Genomic DNA, 19,968 nt, shown 5'->3' with positions numbered 1-19,968 from the left:
ACAAAGAGTTTTGTGCTAATCAAAATTGTAGATGTTAGTCCTCATTATTCAGAAATCCCAAACGTCGCATTTACATTTCAGGCTATGGTTGCTATAGACACAGATTAAATATTTACTATTATTATTACAATATTTCAATGTCCATTATCACAGACAATAACTCACAGAAACATTGGGAAAAAAATACAGTTATTTGGTTTGGTGCTTATCTATAGGAGGAGTTAGCGTTTCTAATAATATTAAACGCGCGCGTGTTATTTTTTGCGCTTTGTAGGATTTTTCTTTATGAAGCTCAAGACCATTTGCTATCATATGACACATTCAATATGGCGGACGCGCTAACGTATCCGAGCATTGGCCGATGATACCGCTCGAGGCGAGGTCTAGGTCCAACTACTCCCATTCCTCCTCTTCTTCCTCGTTGACCGACTGTCAACCACAAACTGTTTATCAAACCACAGCACTACCTCCTGGTCAAGAGTGTTAACCCTTAATGTTAACCCCTCCTCTAACAAGATTAACTCAATAAAATACTTTCCAAATCAAAGCATATATACAGGGATCATGCATTCAATGTTCTGTCTGTAAATACAGGTTTCATGATCCATTGATATTTAATTGAAGAAAAAAAAAGTGAGTGTTAGTTACGCAGACTTTGTTTTATGTAGGTACAAGCAGGATGAAGTACTTTATTCAAGCACAGATATGTGAAAAATGACTTATATCATCGTCATTTGCATTTAGCCATTGCGTGCTATGTGAAACTTGAGCTTGTTAGCAACTTGAGTTTGCCACTGGCAAAATATCAAATGTATAACAAACGAATAACTTGTGTTTCAAACACACTAAATGACATCGGACGTTCAAGACTGACTTGAACTAGCATGTTGTGTTTGTTGATGCTGGCTGGTACCTGAGAGAAACACGAAAATCACAGATGTAACAACAGGAATTTTGTCTTGATTGTTTGGCATGAGTGTTTTAAAGTGGGTCTTGTGAGTGCTCATTCTTTCTCTTCCATCCATCTCCCAGATGAAAAATGATCACTCGACTTTGTGTCGGTAGATGTCTTTCATGGTTCTAAGCTCCTCGATCAGAGTCTTGTTTTGGTTTTCAAGCACCGCCACGCGATGTTCCAGGCATTTAACATACTCTTTCTTTTTCCGCCGACACTCCCGGGCGGCTTCCCTGTGAGAAGAGTCAAACAAAGACAACAGACAACTCAATTCATGCCATTAATCAGGTTAAACCAGAGGATGAGTAAATACAATACACGCTTTAAACACATTTAAAACAGCTGCTCTGTATCTCTTTTCGCAGCTTGCTGATGACACTAAGTGGCAATTTGAACTCACTGGCCATCTCCTTCTGGGAGCATTCTGTTTGAAGCTTCACACGAGCAAGCTAATGATCGATTGTTAAGACGTCATCTTGGGTTTATGATTGCAAAATGTACGGCATGATAAGGAGGACTTTCATTTTAAGTCAAGCAGAAAATGTGCTTTAGATTCATCCTCGAATTTACTTTACCAACCACATTGACGCTCACTGTCGACTGAGAATGACATCACAGTTGTTCGGGTAACGACCAATCACGGCTCACCTTTTCTCTGAACCTGAGCCGTGATTGGTTGTTGCCCGAGCTCGGATCAACTGTGATGTCATTTTTAAGCAAGATAAATAAAAACGGGTGGATTTTGCTGATTAATTCATACTCCACAAACACATTATTAATTAGAATACAGTATTTTACAGAAGAGGATTTGGGCCAGTGAAGAGAAAAAAAGAGTTGGCAGGATTCTTACTTTATTCTCAGACTTTAAAGTGAGCATTCTGACTTTAATCTCAGAATTCTCACTTTATCACTTTAACCTTAGCACTCTAACTTTAGAGTGGGAATTCTCACTTTAAAGTCAGAGTTCTTAAAGTGATAATTGAAGAGTTCTCACTTTAATCTCAGAATTCTGATTAAAGTCTCAGAATTCTGATTAAAGTCTCAGAATTCTGACTTTAAAGTGAGAATTCTGGCTTTGTGACGTAGAGTTATGAATTGTGGGTAGAAGTCAGAAAGTCAGAATCCTGAGAATAAAGTCAGAATTCTGACTTTAAAGTCAGATAAAGTCAGACTTTAAAGTGAGAATTCTGGCTTTGTGACGTAGAGCTATGAATTGTGGGTAGAAGTCAGAAAGTCAGAATCCTGAGAATAAAGTCAGAATTCTGACTTTAAAGTCAGATAAAGTCAGACTTTAAAGTCAGATAAAGTCAGACTTTAAAGTCAGATAAAGTCAGACTTTAAAGTCAGATAAAGTCAGAATTCTTACTTTAAAGTCAGAATTTTGAGATTAACGTCTGAATTCTGACTTTAAAGTCAGAATCCTCAGAATAAAGTCAGAACCCAGCCAACCTTTTTTTCTTCTTCTCTTCACTTGCCCGAATCCTCTTCCGTAGTATTTAGACTAGTGGTAAAGAAAAACATTGTGTGGACTTCCCAATAATAAACCAATAACACAGATGAATACCTATTCTTCATCAGGCGCTGTTCCCTTTTCTGTGACACACCCTCAAAAGGCTTCTGGGAGCTGTGAATGCTGGTCTGTGCCTCAGCCAGTGGGAGAATGGAGCTGGTGCCAATGATCTCACCTGTGGAGCCTGCGGAAACAGAACAGATTTTGGACTTTAACCACCAGGGTTGCCTCGATCTTTGTTTTGTGTGGCTTTTGCAGGGTTGATTCCCACATACTTGGGATAGGAACCTTATCTAAATGTACATTTCCTATTTATCCTTTCCACGGCAGAGCTCCCTCATCACATGGCTGATTAATTCTGAGATATAAGCCGCTATGCAAAAGGGACTAAATAGAATCACACCAAGGCCGGCGGCCGCTGACGTCAGTCTCCATCTTACCCGCTGCATTACATACTGTGGAGACCTTTACCGGGAACAGCGGTGACGTCAGCAACTGCCGCTATTTGCTCTGCGTGGGCAGAGCGCTGAAGCGTTTCACTGGAGGAGAGGGAGAGAGTGTAAAAAGAGACAAAAGCCAACCCTGTCAACATGCAAGCCTAACTGTTGGAAATATGTATTCTATTGTCAAATGTATTACAGTATCAATATCTAATACGCCAGCATATTTTGTGTTATTGCTGCGATAAAGCATAAAAAACACCCCGAAACAAATGTTTTTGGTTATTATTGGATGGAGGCAATCAAATAGATAAGCACACCTACCTGCTTCTGTTTCATCCCCAGTCACAGCCATACTTTTTTCTACTTCCAGGATTTTCAAGAGTGCGTCCCTTCCCGCGTCTTCACTCGGACTAAAACATTCCCACAGTCAGCAGCAGTGTAGTGGAACTTACAATTAGAAGCATTGACATCATTATGACATCACTGGACTCCACTGTCGACAGCGCCGCTCACTGTGAATGAGTCAGGGGCTCTGCTGTTTGTCCGTGGGGAGGTTTTTTTCTTTTTTTTCTTTCATGGTTTGTTCGCGACTCAAATCTTAAGGCAGCAAGATGAAATAGTGGTTACTCGTTAGCATGTCTGCCCTCAAAGTTAACTCAGCCCTTCTGCATGGAGTTTGCATATTGTCCTTGTGCTGATGTGAGTGTGAATTGTACCCAGGATGTTGACCATAAAGTCATCTGGGTTAGCTGACCTATGACCCCAATGAGGGCAAGCAATATACAAAAAATGGATGCTTGCCTTGTCTATGTAAATATGTAAGCAGCCGCAAAATGATTAGCACATCAGAGTATATTGTACGTTGTATAAGTTTAATGTATTCATTATTATATTATTATGTTTGTTTTTATCAATGTCCGTAATTATTCAAATAAACAGACACGGAACCATGCAAACTAGGAATGAATGTTGTGTCTGCTGTTTTTGTTGTTGTTTTTTTTTAATTACTACTGCGCCCAATGGTTAATTATCTGTCATAAGTAATAAAATTGCGACCAAAAAGGGATTGATCTGGTTAGTCATGTTGGACTACTCGTTTTTTTGTTTTTTGTTTTTAACACAACTGTACCTCTTAGTGGGCCCACGTTCATAATTAAGGCATCTGTCTCCCCCTGCTGTCGTAACGTGGGAAAACACCAACAAGCATTTGCGATACGTTTGGTCCACTAAGTGTAAAAAACAAATCTATGAGGAATTTAAAACCACACATCGTGGCACGTCTTACGTCAGAGACATTTATGCCTGTGCATAAAATGACATAATCACGTTTCTGTGGGGCAAATGAACAGTTTTGAACACAATTCACTTTTGTTCCGGGTTGCCAGGTTTTCTCTTGTTAGACTAAAAAAAAACTTGTAAGCAGCCTTAATTGAACGGGAAATGCCATTACAATTTTTTGGCAACCCCAGCGCCGACAAGCGGTCGCAAGGCACACACGTCAAAAATGCGACTCATGCTTGCGGGATGAGATGTAGCTCGCTGCAGAGCGTATGCGATTCTGCCGTCCGTTAGTGTAAACATGCAACAACAAAAAAATGCACACATTGTATATTTAAATACAAAATCTGTTTCGTTTATAAAAAGCTAGCGCTATTGCCAAAGGCGATGGAGGATGCCATTAAAATGTTAGCAGGAAATTAGCATCAACTTCGGGAGTGTTACCACTTTAAAAATCGGATATTCACACATGAAAGCTCTGGAAAACCACACACACGCACAGACGCAGGTAAGATAACACTACTCAAATGCAAATTTTTCCTAATCGGTAAAAAACGAAACTCATTGTAAGTGTGTGCATGCACGGCACCACACTGCCCAGGCGCATTTTATTTTAAAATTGTCAAGTCTTGCTCTTATTCCAGTGTACATTATTCTTACGTTCTGACTAATGGGGTAGATGCCACAGACTTCTGACTTCCGGGTTTTACACATCAGCGCCGTTTCCGGCCACCGCTGGCCCCGTTCCAACACTCCCCCCCCCCCCCCCCCCCCCCGCTCATCGGCTGGAGGGCGTCTCGGCTATCTGAAATGCTTCGGACACTGAGACAGGACGCTACACACTCGCAGCCTCGCACCCGTCGACGGGAAAGCGCAACCGAGGGGCACAAAGGCGGAAGCGCAAGTACTGGGACGCGGCCCATAGTCGCAAACCGGAAACGGAAACAAAGTTGATGGGTGAAAACCCGGAAGTTGGAAGGCCCCCCTCCTCCGTGCATATAGTCCATAATTTTTTTTACGGGAACAAAATTAGAACTATGAATGTTTCCCTGCTCCAACGCACCTGTTCCAATAAGTAGGATCGTTACAGGCTTGTGCAGAGCTTGCTGATGAGCTTCATTGTGTTGGAGAGAGAAAACATCCCAAACCTGCGAGTTTGGACATGCAGTCACGCCATTGTAGTAAATAGTAAGTAGTAAGTAGTAATATGTGTGGAGCATCCTTCATGATAAACTACTTGCACATTATTATTACTAAAGCAATAGCAAGGTTTAGTGTTATTTGCAGTTCCAAGTGTAGAAGCATGTGAGCCATCCAATATCGCTCTCTTCTCATATTATTTTATGAACCTGAGTTCATTAAAAAGTCATGTTGGTTAGGCAACAATTTCCAACATATTGTCTTGTATTTCTGTGGAAAACAAAAAACAGAACTATGAATTTCTCATGAAGTGGCGGCTTTTCTAAATTCTTATGAGCTTTCCGTAGTTCTGGGCGGTACCACAAATAAGTTTGCACTCACGTCTTAAACCAAAAATGTATTTGGCCTTTTTGAATCTTTATTTGTGAGTGGATGAGACACTAGTGTTTTATTTAAGCCACTTTAAATGTTCGCTACACACACACACAAAAAAAAACATTGGCGGAGACCAGTTTATGGAACCTCACGACCCCCCCCCCCCCTTTGTAAAACAATGGTATAATCCAAGAAGCAGGGAAGAGCAGTGATCAAGCCTGTGACAGCGTAGAAACTTGAGTTTTACAGCAAAGATCACTGTCCAGTGGTAGGTACGATTCACACGTTTATCCTCGGACGTGGCTGGTGTCGTTTCAGCAGCATGATTACTGGGCTGTCAGTGCCAAACGAGGGACATCGCAAAGTAGATGATTATTTACCCGCTATCGCTGCTCCGCCTGTAGCTTCCTGCTAGGTAACAAGCTGTTAGCTGGTGCCCGTACACTGCAAATGATAGGAGAAGTAGCATGCTAGTGGGATGCTAGTTAGCTCGTTCGCTAGCCATCCTATTTTGGGATTGACATTCCGGTAGCCGGTAACTTTCGCTTGGCTGCGCCCTTGTTACAAGAAGTCTACCTGTTCGCCACACGCGCGTCATGTTGTGCAAACGTTGATAAACAGCGGCCGTTAAGAAGTAGCTACTAGCAAAGCCGGCGCCTGACGTTTTGGTATCCTATTCATTTGTAACATTGCTTGAAACCAAGATGGATAAGTCACGTTTCATTCTGCTGTGTTTTCGTTGCACGCGTCGCACTAGGCAGAAATCAATTCACGCGTGCATGCAAAATAAACGAGTGACGAGCAGTTCAACGCTGCTGTGCCTTGCTCAAGGGCACATCGAGGCGGCTCAGGAAGGACACTTGCATCGTTCCAGTAGCCAGTCTCCGATGGGATGTTTTCATTCAAAGAGATTCGTTCCGTTGCCCCGTCCAGTCTGAAAGTCAAGTGCTTAGGATATAAAGCCTTTAAAGGCTTCAAAGGCATCATTGTCAAATGCATTTCTGACATGCTTTTTTCAAAGGATAAATAGTGGGAGAGAATTTGTTGCAGAATAGTTGTACAGTATTTAGAAAATCCAATGTATTTGTTATACCCAACTTAAATCCTGAAAGTGAAATTCTGCTTTTCATGTGGTTATTTTATTTACACATTTTACATATACATAATAAGTATAAGGATGCCTCGGATGAGCACTTTACTCTAGGATACATCAGTGATGCTGAGGATGCATTGATAGACCAAACCCATTTCCAATAGTTTGATCTGCTTTCACATTCAAACCCAAGAATAGGAAGATAGGTTGGGCATTTGTTTACATTTGTGGCAAATTGACCAATTCATTGATTGACATGAATTTTCTACACTTAACGTTTGGAAATAATTTCATGTTTTAGGGATGGAAATTAAAATAAGTGTTTTAAATCAGAAAAATCGACAAAATAATCGACAGATGAATCTATTATAAAAGTAATAATAGTATTGTATTGTAGTAGGAACTGTGAATAGAGTGCCACTGCCCACAGTAAGCGTGAGTTGTGGTTTTGTGATCTTACAGGTCTGATAGAGTTCTAACAGAGGAACTATGATCCACTGACGTGCTCGGTTGTCTTGGCCACTGTGTCTGTATAGCTGCCATACAATATTGTGATAATGGTGGGGAGAGTTTTGTTGGTCCATTGATAGAAGCAAGAATTTGCCTTGGTGGGTCAGTGCAAACATACAAAAACAAAATCCAGAATTAAAATGATTGATCATGTAATAATGTTTGTGTCTATTGGCTGACATGTGTGTCATGATTTTGTGTCTTGTTTTTACCAGGCTAATAAGAAGCCTGCACAATGTCCTTGAAGCCACGGGTGGTGGATTTCGACGAAACATGGAACAAGTTGCTAACGACGATCAAGGCTGTTGTGATGCTCGACTATGTGGAGAGAGCAACGTGGAATGACCGTTTTTCGTATCCTGACTGAAATGTGTTTTTAGTGTGTACTGTGTTTACATTTTTTAGTGAAGTATATAATTGTCCGAGTCCTATCTCTACCATACGACATATTAGAAACACATATTTCCTGAACTTTGACCCTAGTGATATATACGCTTTGTGTGTCGCATACCCTGAGCCTTTAGGTGAGAGATTATACAATGAAACAAAGGTCTTTCTAGAGAATCATGTTCGGAATTTGTACAAGGTAAGCACAACGCCAATTGGGATGTGTTACTCCATGTGGCTTACTAATATTTGCCCTGCCTGCGCTCGCATTGTAGAAAGTCTTGGAATCGGAAGAGAAGGTTTTAGTGATGTACCACAGATACTGGGATGAATACAGCAAAGGGGCTGACTACATGGACTGCTTGTACAGGTAACACTGTTGTCTTATGTTTACCATATAGCAGTGGTTCTTAACCTGGGTTCGATGGACGGATGGTGTTGCTGAGGGTTCATTTCTGGGGCCTTTGCTGTTTTTATTGTATCTTCTGCCCCTGTGTTCCATCTTAAATAAATCCCTTGTAAAGTAAAAACAAAAAAAACACAAAAACACGACACATAATTAAAATGTGCCAAAATTTGGCTCACTATTAGAAGTGTGATTTATGTCATTTCTGATTTTATTTTATTTTTTTACTTGCGACCACTCAAAATGTTCAGTTGCATCAGACCTATCCATACATATATAGTTTTTATTTGTTAGTTTTTTATGCCCTCTTTAGACAATAAAAGCAATATTGTCCTAAGAGCACAACTATCATCTGTATCTATGTGTGTATATATATATATATATATATATATATATATATATATATATATTTAATAAAAACACACATTCAAATTGGAATATTCACGCACAAGCGCACATACACTCGTACATGTGTGCACGTCACTGTTACCGCGTCCACGCACGCTCACAGGCCTGAGCTCTCAATCCCAACCGTGCTTTCTTGTTTTGGTATAAGAATGGGGACATCGGAAGCACATAAGTCAGCTCAACCATAATTGATAATTAGCTCTCTAGCGCCATCTAGTGAAAGGGGACTTTTATGACTCCCCAGTGAAGGGATAAATTGGGTAATCGCGGGAAATGCACTATAGCGCATCAGGTGTACAGTGCATCAAAAACATGAAAAATTATAATTTATAATGGGAGTCAATGGGCCTAAATTTGGACATTTTTACTCATGTGTACTATAAAAAAATTTTCCCACATATAATAATGACAATAAGAATTTTGAAATTTTGGACGGTGTCATTTTGAACTTCAACATGTTTTGGACAATTTTAGGTCACTCAGTGATTTTTTTATTTTTTTCATACACTTTATATTTAAGCAAAAAGCCCAAAATTGGACACTGTCCTTACGAGGGTAAGAAAACAGCGGCGGTTGCTTTCAAGTAGTGTGTGAATTATGGTGCGTGTGAAAAGTGTTTGGTGAATGCGCATGGGAAACTGGTGAGGTTCAGTATCTCCAACATGGTTAAGAACCACTGCTATATAGTAAATAAAACAATAAACATAGTGAAATCGACTTATTGTTTTTGGGAAGGCTTGTTTCAGACCCATCTAAAACCCTTTTTCCTCTCCAGGTATCTCAACACGCAGTTCATTAAGAAGAACAAACTGACAGAGGCGGATCTACAGTACGGCTACGGGGGAGTGGACATGAATGAGCCACTAATGGAGATCGGAGAGGTATTGACGAATACATTTTACAATCAGTTGGGTAATCTGGATCATGTGAGTTTTTTTATTTGATGAACTCTTTTTCATTTGTCACTGTAGTTGGCCCTTGATATGTGGAGAAAGCTCATGATTGAGCCGCTTCAAGCCATTCTCATCCGGATGTTGCTGAATGAAATCAAAAAGTAATATTTCTCAGTCACACATTCAGTTACTGGAAATGTTGGCCGAGTGTCGTTCAGAAGCTCAAATTCCTCTTTTGTCCCAACAGTGACCGTTGTGGTGAAAATCCCAACCAAAAAGTCATCCACGGGGTAATAAACTCTTTTGTTCATGTTGAGCAATACAAGAAGAAGTTTCCATTGAAGGTGAGAATGTGAGATGACGTTTCACTTTTTAAACTTTTGTTGAATGAGTGAAGTTCTGGGTTCAAATCTCATGCCCCAAGTCAAGTGGGATCAGCTCTAACTAAGCCGTGACCCAAATGAGAACATACTGTAAAGAAAATGGATGGCTGTAACCACTCCCAAAATGTACGGCAGGTGCTCATTCAGAGCAGTTTTTGTATGCTTAAATCCTGTGTCATTGTGTTGCAGTTTTATCAGGAAATCTTTGAAGGCGAGTTTGTGACGAAAACGGGAGAGTACTACAAACAGGAAGCTTCAAATTTACTCCAAGAATCCAACTGCTCACAGTATATGGAGAAGGTAGGCACTGTGTTTACACTGCCAACACAAAAATATACGAGAAGATAATTTTTTTAGAGAGCACACAAATAAACGGACTTGAATCCATTCGTCTAGGTTTTGGGGCGGTTGAAAGACGAAGAGATGCGATGTCGGAAGTACCTGCATCCGAGCTCCTATGCCAAAGTCATCAATGAATGCCAGCAGAGGATGGTGGCGGACCACCTGCAGTTCCTCCATGCGGAGTGCCAGAACATTATTCGGCAGGAGAAGCGAGACGGTTAGCTTTTGTCTCAGATCGTCTTGTTTTATGACTTTTGAGAAGAAAATAAGTCATCGTTTGTGCTTCTCCAGATATGGCCAACATGTACACACTGTTGCGAGCCGTGTCTAATGGTTTGCCGCATATGATCCAGGAGTTGCAGGTCCATATCAATAATGAAGGAATCCGAGGCACCAGTAACCTCTCTCTGGAAAACGTAAGTGACGCAACACTATTGCATTATTTATTTTTTGGGGGGTATGTGGCGTATTCTGTAGCCCTGCAATTGTAAAGCAGTCGTTTTCCCAGACTCTTGCCTCATGTCACAGGGATGTGGTGTAGGGTGCCCCACTGGAGAAAAGTAATAACCCGCGAAGCGTGAATTTTTTACATGTACACGTTTAAGTTGGAATGGTTTGAATCAGTCAAGAAATGCAATTGTAGTTGAACGGCAAAATATAGCAGAATAAAAAAAATACAATAGTAAAAATAAACCTGAATGCCATCAAAACACTTCCGTAATTTCCGAGACATTCCTGTCAATTTTAGCTTCATAATCTCCATATGTTGCAAAAATGTCACGTTTTCAGTTTTTCACCTATTCCATAATTACCGTATTTTTCGGACTATAAATCACACTTTTTCTTTTTTGCTTTCTTGGCTGCTTTGGCGACATATATTCAGATGTGACTTGTGTGTGTGTGTATATATATATATATTCAAATTAGAAAATGGCAACTAATGTACAATGCATCGCTAGTTTAGCATGCGGCTTCCGCCATAACAAGAATTTTACTATTTACAGCACCAAAAGGCACAAGAATTGACCCGGATTGCACCTTTGACTTTAATCCGATGTGGGATGCTAGACAAGGCAAGCCATTTTAAACCTGAAAAAACAACAACATTTCCATAGTTAAAAGAAGCAGAAGTTTGGAATCCAACCAGAACTGGTTTCTGTCAACACAATTAGGGAATGGGAATTTTGGGCGCGGGTAATCGACTTATATGTTTTTTTGTCTTCTTCATGATGCATTAGATGCACTTTTTGACGGATGTGACTGATATTCCGGAGCGATTTATATAGTCCAAAATATATGGTATTCAAATTGTAAAGCTCCTTATAGAACAAAAATTGAATTAAAAATGAAACACAATCTGGAGTCTGGACCATAGATTTGTGACATTATATAAAAAATATAATACATGGACAGATTTGGAAATGTTTACAATTTATTCTGTTCTTTTTATTTTGTATTTCTCAGACCATCTTTTTAACGGGGCTAACTTTGTACATTCACTTGATAGTTAAAATGTGACTCCTCCTTCTTTTTTTCCCTCTTCCAGATGCCGACCCTATTTGTCGAGTCAGTCCTAGAAGTTCATAGTAAATTTGTTCAGCTCATTAACACAGTTCTGAATGGAGACCAGCACTTCATGAGTGCGCTCGATAAGGTAACAAACACTAGCGATGGATAAATGAAGCTTCATGACTTGTGATATTTTTTGACTCCTCTAGATGGCACTCTTGGTTTAAATATGCACTGCAAGTTTGATTTCCATTGCACTGGTCTTTATATTTAAACCCAGAGCACCATGTACAGAAGTAAAAGAAAAAAAGAAAGTGCTTCATGAAGCTTCATTTTCCCGTCACTAACAAACACTAGCTTGCCTGTGATCATTTTTGTCAATGTAAAAGATTTTGTTTTTGTATATATATATATATTTTTTTTTTGTAGGCTTTGACGTCTGTAGTGAACTTCAGAGAGCCCAAGTCCATCTGTAAAGCCCCAGAGCTGGTTAGTGCACACCCACACGCAAATGCTGTTTATTATATCGAGTTCATGTCTTGACTGGGTCACCGTCCGTCCTCCCTCTGTGCAGCTGGCCAAATACTGCGACAATCTCCTGAAGAAGTCTGCAAAGGGAATGACGGAGAACGAGGTGGAGGACAAGCTGACCAGCTTCATCACCGTTTTTAAGTACATAGATGACAAAGACATCTTTCAAAAGGTGAAAACAGCCTTGGCTGGCGTTTGACTCTCTTATTCAGTCTTTTCACTCTATATACTCGACTTTTTCTTTTTTAACAATAATATGTTGTGTGCAGCCCCGCGAGTCTAAATATTGTATTCGGGTTGATCATTTGTTAGTGGAATATGAGTTAAGCAGCAAAATCCAGCCGTTTTTATCCATTTTGCCACTTACTGTCGACTGAAGATGACATCGATGTTGCGGAGGGTTCGGCCAATCACAGCTCACCGGTTTTCTCAAGCTGAGCTGTGATTGTTTGTTACCTGAGACCCGAGCAACTGTGATGTCATCTTCAGTCGACCGCAAGTGGCAAAACGGCCGCCCCCTCAGATGGATAAAAATGGCTGGATTTTGCGTCATAGCTCTTATTCCACAAATGTAATATTAATCAGAATGTCATGTTTAGACTAGTGATGAGTTTTAAGCTCACTGTTGTGATTAAAAATATAATTGTGTCTGTTTTTCGTATCTTCAGAAGGTGAAGTCTTGTTTTGTCTTTTATTTTCACAGTTTTACGCCAGAATGCTAGCAAAACGATTAATACACGGTTTATCTTTGTCAATGGACTCGGAAGAAGCCATGATCAACAAACTAAAGGTACATTTGGTTCAATTCCCTTGTTGTATTCTTTGATGAAGCGCACCCTCAAAACAAAACTCTCATCTCCTCCCACAGCAAGCGTGCGGCTATGAGTTCACGAGCAAACTTCACAGAATGTACACGGACATGAGCGTGAGCGCTGACCTCAATAACAAGTTTAATAATTTCATCAAAACAGATGAGGCTGTAGTGGATTTGGGTATCAGCTTCCAGATCTACGTATTGCAGGTGAGAAGACAGTGCTGTATTTGAGCAAAGTGTTTCGTAACAGTCGTTGTAGCTTAGACTTTGAAGTTACATATGGGACTAAATGCTATAATGACAGAAAACGCGTCCAGCCTTTTGTCTGGTGAAGTTGATTTAATGTATATCACACGTGTTTGCAGGCTGGAGCTTGGCCTCTCACACACGCACCATCTTCCACATTCGCCATCCCGCAAGAACTGGAGAAGAGTGTCCAGATGGTAAATTGTTTTATTGGAGCTTTAAAAAAAAAACGTCACTGTTAAATAATCTTGGTTTCCCTTTTTTACCTCCAGTTTGAATTGTTCTATAATCAGCACTTCAGTGGGCGAAAACTAACTTGGCTACACTACCTCTGCACAGGTAAGGTTAAAAGGACCAGAGGTAGGTGCGTCGATGAATTTAGAGCGTCCGCCATTTGGCAAGCGTCAACAGTCAGGACACCAGTCGTCGTCAATCCGTCAATATTTCTTAATATATTATTATAATATATCTGTCATTCCCTCAACGAAATGGGCGTCCGCCATGGCATCCGTTGTTGACGGAGCTTCCGTCAATATTGATGGACTGCCCACTTTTTTTTCCAAACCTAACCTTAACGTTATGCTTCCAATTTTAGGACCACCACAAAATTAATCACTATTAACTCATTCACTGCCATTGACAGCTATAGATGTCAAGAACTAATTTTAACTATTTTTATTAGTTTAACTTTTTTTTCATTTTTGTTAAGAGTATGAAAATGTAGTTTTTTTGTACATTTAGAACATATTTAAAATTTGTGATTAATCGTGAGTTAACTAGTGAAGTCATGCGATTAATTACGATTACAAATTTTAATCGCCAGATGCCCCTAATTTTTAATAATCTATTCTTTAAAAAAAAATCTTTACATTTTTAATGTGTTTTTTTTTAAAGAAAAATTTATAAAAAATTAGGGGTGATTAATCACAAATTTTATATCTGTTCTAATACCCCCCCAAAATTCTAGATTTGCATGCTTTTGTTAACAAAAGTAGGGAAAATTTAAAACTAATAGAAATAGTTCAAATGAATTTTTGACGTCTATAGCCGTCAATGGCAGTGAATAAGTTAATAATCAAAGTACATTTCATCAAATTATTAGCTTGAAATGAACCACAACTGTAATGACAAGTTTGCTCTGTATTATTTATTTGGATTTTACTAGCATAACTATGAGATTCATTTTTCAAAAAATCCTTTCCAGTGTAAAGGTGCATTGTGCCTTTTAAAAAGGTACGGTAAAGCTTTTTCTACATCATGCATGCTCCACTAATGCCCAGATGAGTACGAAGAGCCCTGACTGTTTTACTCCGACTGCACCGATCAGCTTTTATCTTCCTTTTATAGAGTGTGCGGACCCTGCACACTCCACAGTTTTTTTGGGGAGGGGAGAGGCATGGTAAGCCTCCGTAGCGTTCCTAAAGGGACGATCAAAACTCTTGAATGCGTCTGGTGAATGAGGAGAGCACAGCGTGTGGGGGGGGGGGGTGACTCTCCCAATCGCATGTTTCTTTAGGAACGCTACGAGGCCTAACTTTCTTTTTCTTTATAGGCGTTTCACATTGCTCGGCAGAGCCTTTCTACGTCATGCATTGCGACGTAAATAACAATGGCGGCGTACGTCCAAAAAAAGTTTCTACTAAATGTATTAAACTGGAAATGATTTTTGAAAAATGAATCTCATAGTTATGTTAGTAACAACCAGAGGTGGGTAGTAACGAGTTACATTTACTTGAGTAACTTTTTGAAGAAAAAAAATACTTTTAAGAGTAATTTTACCACACAGTACTTTTTATTTTTACTTGAGTAGATGTGTGAAGGAGGATCGCTACTCTTTCTCCGCTATATTGGGCTACTCTAGAGTCGTTACCCGCGTAGAGACCCGTTCAACCCCCTGAACCTCCCTCCCCCGCGTGCCACAGTTCACTTTTGGGCGGAGCGTCATCTTCGCATATTAGCTTCAAGCAGTTACTCAGTACTTGAGTATTTTTTTCAGCGAATACTTATTCACTTGTACTTGAGTGATTTTTTTGGGGGGGGATGATTACTTTTACTTGAGTAATATTATTTTGAAGTTCTGCTGTTTTATGTCCAAGTGTTTGTGAATGCATCACGCATCTCACGGGAAGGGAGGGGGGAGCGCGAGTCGAGTAGCAGAAGTGGGCCGGTTATTGTTAATTACATTTATTAAAAAAAAAAAAAAAGAGACGGATTGACGGAACGCCCACCTCCAAAAAGCAAAAATGAAGGGGAATCAAGTTCGGACAGCGATAGTCTCGGGACTTAAGACTAGTGCAGTCCTAGCAAGTCTCCAAGCATGAACCGATGCATAAACATCTCCATCAATGTTCTTAGGCGAAGTGAAGATGAACTACCTGTCCAAGCCCTACGTCGCCATGGTGACCACCTATCAGATGGCTGTGCTCCTCGCGTTCAATAACAGCCAGACGGTGACACACAAGGAGCTGCAGGACGGTACCCAGATGAACGAGAAGGAGCTCCAGAAGACCATCAAGTCTCTGTTGGATGTGAAGATGCTCAACCACAACTCGGAAAAGGTTGGCCTATCTGTGCTGTACGGAATTAGGTGCGCTCAGTTGTTGACTTCTGACTGTTTTGATGGTGGTCCGTGTGATTTCTTGATTATAATTGTAATCATTTCATACTAACTTTGTCAAATAAAATAAAGAAAGTGGTCGGACGAATATGTGCAATATAATTTCACATGTATAACGGAATGTATGGTGTTCCACAGAGTTCAATTCCGGGGCCTCTGCTGTTTTCATTGTATCTGCTGCCTCTGGGTTCCATCTTAAAAAAATCAGTTGGGGTTATTTTAAAGTACTCTATAAATATAGAGTTGAGTTGGTGGATTAAGGAAGTGTATTGCATTCACTTGAGAGAGAAAAAAAACCCTGTGTTTTTCTGACTAATTTTTTGGTGGGAGCTTAGTTTTTGTGTATTTTTTTTCTGTTTTACTGATTTTTTTTTTCTGTCATAAATAAAATTATCCGAAAAAGAGGCAAACAATAATTCAGAAAAACTGGAGGAAAAATTACTCAGAAAAACAGTAAAAAAATATATAAAAAAACAGGGGCGGGGAATTATAAAAAATAATCAACTGAAAAAAATCCAGTAATTTATTAGTTTTTTATTTATTTTTACCTCTGAACTCCAATTGACTTGTTGCACACTTGCAACAAGTCACTTGGAGTTCAGAGGTAAAAATAAATAAATACTCAAAAAACGGAAACTGGTGCTCTGTTTTTCAGAATATTATTTTCAGTTTTTGAATAACACTTTTCCAGATTTTTTTTTTAACAAATTTTTTTTCAGTAAAGCAGAAAAATATATATTCAGAAAAACAGATAAAAAAAACAAAACAAAAAAAAATTGTCATAAAAACAGGAGTCCCACCCCCCCAATGAATGCAATACACTTCCGTAGTGGAGAGAGCCAGATTCAATGAAAAGGCTACTCCCTCTGCTCATCTTGTTCACCAGTAAATCAAAAATCACATTTTATTTTTCAATATAGAAGGGTTCGGTCAATGCGCATAGGAAACTGGTGGTGTTCATTACCTCCAGCAAGGTTAAGAACCACTGATACAGAGTAAACAGTCGGGGGTTCCCTTAAGGCTATGCCACTATTGCCTCTTTTCAGACATCACGGAGCAGAGTATTCATGTGTCTGTCATTCTTTCTACCGACAGGAGGAGATCGACGCCGAATCCACGTTTTCTCTGAATATGTCCTTCCTCAGTAAAAGAACAAAGTTCAAGATCACGACGTCAATGCAGAAGGACACACCACAGGTTTGTCTTGATCGGCTACATTGTTCGGGATGCAACCTTTTTTTTTTTATCCTCCATATCTTTTTGTGTAGGAAATGGAGCAGACTCGGAGTGCCGTAGACGAGGATCGCAAAATGTATTTACAAGCTGCAATAGTGAGAATCATGAAAGCCCGCAAGGTGCTCAGACACAACGCCCTCATACAAGAGGTGGGTTGGTTTATGATTGATTTGCTCTATGAGGAAGCTGTTGCAGTCTGTAACGCAATAATGATTGTCCTCACATGCCAGGTCATCAACCAGTCCAAAGCCAGGTTCAACCCCAGTATCAGTATGATCAAAAAGTGCATAGAAGTCCTCATCGACAAGCAGTACATCGAACGAAGCCAAACGTCGGCGGATGAGTACAGTTATATCGCTTAGCGATGGAATCGAGACTGTGGCGGATACGAAGCTTAAAACATCAAACAATAACAAAGCACTCATTCATCATTTTTTTGGGGGACTGTCGCCGTCTGCCGGGAACTCATCATGGCGTCTAAAAGGAAGCCCCCGGAAAGCCGGACGACAACTTCCCAATCCACCCACCGTCTGATTTTTAAGCTGTTTACATCACCAGTGCCAAGCGCGTCACGTGCGCGTAAAACGGGAGAATGCCCATATACTGGAGTTATTGGTGTGAAAAGTGCAGAAGGGCCTCTGATGTGACTGAAAAGAAATTGAATTTAAGAGTAAGTTAGGGCATCAGTGATTAATTGATTGCTACACATTTTAAAAACAGGCTTTATTCCCCTCTCATTTGCGGTTATTGTTTGTGTGTGTGTGTGTGTGTGTGTGCGTGCGTGCGTGCGTGTGCGTGTGTGTTTTTTTTATCTACTAGGAAAAATATTGTAATAAAACTGGTATACTGACTATCTACTTACTTTCAGATGTAAAGAAATGACAAACATGAACTTACTGCTTGTGAAATAAATAAATTGAATTCGCAAGACTTTTATTTAAACTTCTGTCTCAGTGGGTTGAGTTATTTCAGTGCATTGTTTGTTAAAGGAGCTTGTCCAACTCAACTGTTATTGTGATGAACTCTAGCTGCAAATGTCAAACATGTTAAATGGGGTCGATGCCACGGACTTCCGGGTTTCACATTTCAGCGCCGTTTCCCGCCGCTGCTGGCTGCGTTCCAACACTCTCACCCCCACCCCCCCAACCCCCCTTCCCAACCACGTGCTCCCACCCATCTGTCCCGAGACAGACACACTCGCACCCGTCGACGGGAACGCGCAACCGAGGGGCACAAGGGCGGAAGCGCAAGCACTGGGACGGGACCGCGGCCCACACGTCGCAAAAAGCAATCGGAATCAGCGTTGATGTGCGAAACCCGGAAGTCCCGCCTCCTGCGAGGCATACATGCATTATTATTACCAGAGATGGGTAGACTGGCCCCAAAAATGTACTTAAGAGTAGCGTTATGTCAAAATATTACTCAAGTAAAAGTAAAAAGTAGTCATAAAAAACCCAACTCAAGTACAAGTATAAAAGTATTATTTGAAAATAATACTCAAGTACTGAGTAACTGCTTGAACATGATGCCTTTCTTCTTCACACATCTACTCAAGTAAAAGTTAAAAGTATTGTGTGGTAAAATTACTCTTAAGAAGTATTTTTTAAATCAAAAAGTTACTCAAGTAACTGTAACGGAGTAAATGCGACTCGTTACTACTCATCTCTGATTATTACAGGATGACAAAAAAACACAAACTTTTTAAAAAATCCAATGAAACCAAGAGTGATGGAAGAAAATATTTTATTCATAGTAATTCAAACCTTAAAACATGCCATTTAAGTAACAATATTGGAATTTTCTTTTCTTTTTTTTGTGTTCTTTTTTTAAATAACGTCTAGTCGATGACATCCTCCTGTACGAATCCATTGAAATCCGCTGTTGAGATTCCTCATTGACGGCTGTAGCATCTCAGCTGGGATAGCTGGGATCCCATTATTGTTTGATTGTAAATGGCATATTTTAAGGTTTCAATTACTATGAATAAAATATTTTTTCTTCCATCACTCTTGGTTTTATTGGACTGTTAAAAAGTTCCCGTTATTTTGTGTCACCTTGTATATGACACGAAGAGGTGTAATACTTTTTAGCTCCAGCAGGTGGCAGTCTTTTCCTCTTTTTTTTATGCTGTTAAGTCATCTTTATTTAGCCTATATAGCGAACTCCAAACTACAGGTTGATGGTCATGGTAAAAAAAAAAGAAAAAAAAGAAGTAATCCGTCACACAATATTTTAGCTTTGACTAATGTCTTTAACTCAAATGTATGATTATCACAAGGGGTGCCACATCTTAACCTGCATTGATTAGTCTCTGATATGAGAAGATATCCTAATATCAGTGCAGTAAGACACAATTATAGTTTGACTCACTTGCTAAAATGAGAAGTTGCTAGTGTGTGTAGTTAATTATCCTGTGCATCGCTTTCTCTCACACACAGGAGAAATGGGATGTTGAATAAAAAAAAAAAATCAATATTAAACTGGTTGAGGCACTCACCTGAATCAGTTTTACTTCCCATGGAAGGACTGTGGGGTAATCCAAGAAAAGGTGCTGTCTCGACTTGCCCGATATTAAAATAGCTTTTGTTGCACCTTATTTTTAACAGGCAATATGATTTGACAGACTTTCTGAATGATCAAAGCCATCCAGCTTGTGCTGATCTAAATTCTTGTTCCCACCATGTAACCCTAAAACTCAGTGCAGTGTGCATGGAAAAGTAATCAGGCTGATTTTCCAGAAACATTTGACGACAAGTTGTATCCACACGCAGCCTGGATGATATGTTTGGGTCTGCGTTGCTCATATTGATCTGTTTTTGTGGAAATAAATATGCAAATATACTGTGCGTTTATAAATAATTTTCTTTAGTATGACATATTTAATACTGTTAA

General features: G+C 39.8%; 2 protein-coding genes across 8 annotated transcripts; one reads left to right on the top strand and one right to left on the bottom strand.

Moving 5' to 3' along the window:
• Positions 1 to 679: 679 nt before the first annotated feature.
• Positions 680 to 3,405, bottom strand: LOC147155718 (cAMP-responsive element modulator-like). Of its 2 annotated transcripts, none has more exons than XM_086066331.1 (3): positions 3,230 to 3,405; positions 2,520 to 2,649; positions 680 to 1,188 (listed from the first exon to the last, which is right to left on the bottom strand). In XM_086066331.1, the coding sequence occupies exons 1-3, from the start codon at positions 3,258 to 3,260 to the stop codon at positions 1,044 to 1,046; spliced, it is 306 nt and encodes a 101-aa protein (XP_085922457.1). In that variant the 5' UTR covers positions 3,261 to 3,405; the 3' UTR covers positions 680 to 1,043. The 2 variants fall into 2 exon arrangements, with proteins under 2 accessions (XP_085922457.1, XP_085922458.1); XM_086066332.1 differs by having other exon boundaries at positions 3,226 to 3,396.
• A 1,059-nt stretch (positions 3,406 to 4,464) lies between these two features.
• Positions 4,465 to 18,018, top strand: cul2 (cullin 2). 6 transcript variants are annotated; one of them, XM_086066560.1, is made up of 21 exons: positions 4,465 to 4,694; positions 7,520 to 7,658; positions 7,788 to 7,890; positions 7,967 to 8,061; positions 9,281 to 9,386; positions 9,477 to 9,559; positions 9,646 to 9,742; positions 9,971 to 10,081; positions 10,178 to 10,340; positions 10,415 to 10,539; positions 11,670 to 11,777; positions 12,062 to 12,121; positions 12,207 to 12,335; positions 12,867 to 12,953; positions 13,032 to 13,184; positions 13,343 to 13,420; positions 13,496 to 13,562; positions 15,579 to 15,781; positions 16,936 to 17,037; positions 17,109 to 17,225; positions 17,307 to 18,018. In XM_086066560.1, the coding sequence occupies exons 2-21, from the start codon at positions 7,540 to 7,542 to the stop codon at positions 17,436 to 17,438; spliced, it is 2,238 nt and encodes a 745-aa protein (XP_085922686.1). In that variant the 5' UTR covers positions 4,465 to 4,694; positions 7,520 to 7,539; the 3' UTR covers positions 17,439 to 18,018. The 6 variants fall into 6 exon arrangements, 5 of the variants coding, with proteins under 5 accessions (XP_085922686.1, XP_085922682.1, XP_085922683.1 ...); XM_086066556.1 differs by lacking the exon at positions 4,465 to 4,694 and adding an exon at positions 5,885 to 5,969; XM_086066557.1 differs by lacking the exon at positions 4,465 to 4,694 and adding an exon at positions 5,902 to 5,973.
• The last annotated feature ends 1,950 nt before the right edge of the window (positions 18,019 to 19,968 follow it).

The sequence above is a fragment of the Leptonotus elevatus genome, chromosome 21 (assembly GCF_054856555.1).
Source record: "Leptonotus elevatus isolate MCC_2025b chromosome 21, RoL_Lele_1.0, whole genome shotgun sequence".
NCBI lineage: Eukaryota > Metazoa > Chordata > Actinopteri > Syngnathiformes > Syngnathidae > Leptonotus > Leptonotus elevatus.
This window is presented reverse-complemented; position numbering and strand designations above follow the sequence as displayed.

What these genes read in the sequence shown, in the direction of transcription:
- LOC147155718 (XM_086066331.1), bottom strand. Translation starts at nt 3,260, where the DNA reads ATGGCTGTGACTGGGGATGAAACAGAAGCAG. An exon ending in TGGGGATGAAACAGAAGCAG is followed by an intron (nt 2,650 to 3,229) that starts GTAGGTGTGCTT and finishes CTGTTTCCGCAG; the next exon opens with GCTCCACAGGTGAGATCATT. An exon ending in CAGCGCCTGATGAAGAATAG is followed by an intron (nt 1,189 to 2,519) that starts GTATTCATCTGT and finishes CTCTTCTCACAG; the next exon opens with GGAAGCCGCCCGGGAGTGTC.
- cul2 (XM_086066560.1), top strand. Translation starts at nt 7,540, where the DNA reads ATGTCCTTGAAGCCACGGGTGGTGGATTTCGACGAAACATGGAACAAG. An exon ending in TACATGGACTGCTTGTACAG is followed by an intron (nt 8,062 to 9,280) that starts GTAACACTGTTG and finishes TTTCCTCTCCAG; the next exon opens with GTATCTCAACACGCAGTTCA. An exon ending in TCTGTAAAGCCCCAGAGCTG is followed by an intron (nt 12,122 to 12,206) that starts GTTAGTGCACAC and finishes CCCTCTGTGCAG; the next exon opens with CTGGCCAAATACTGCGACAA.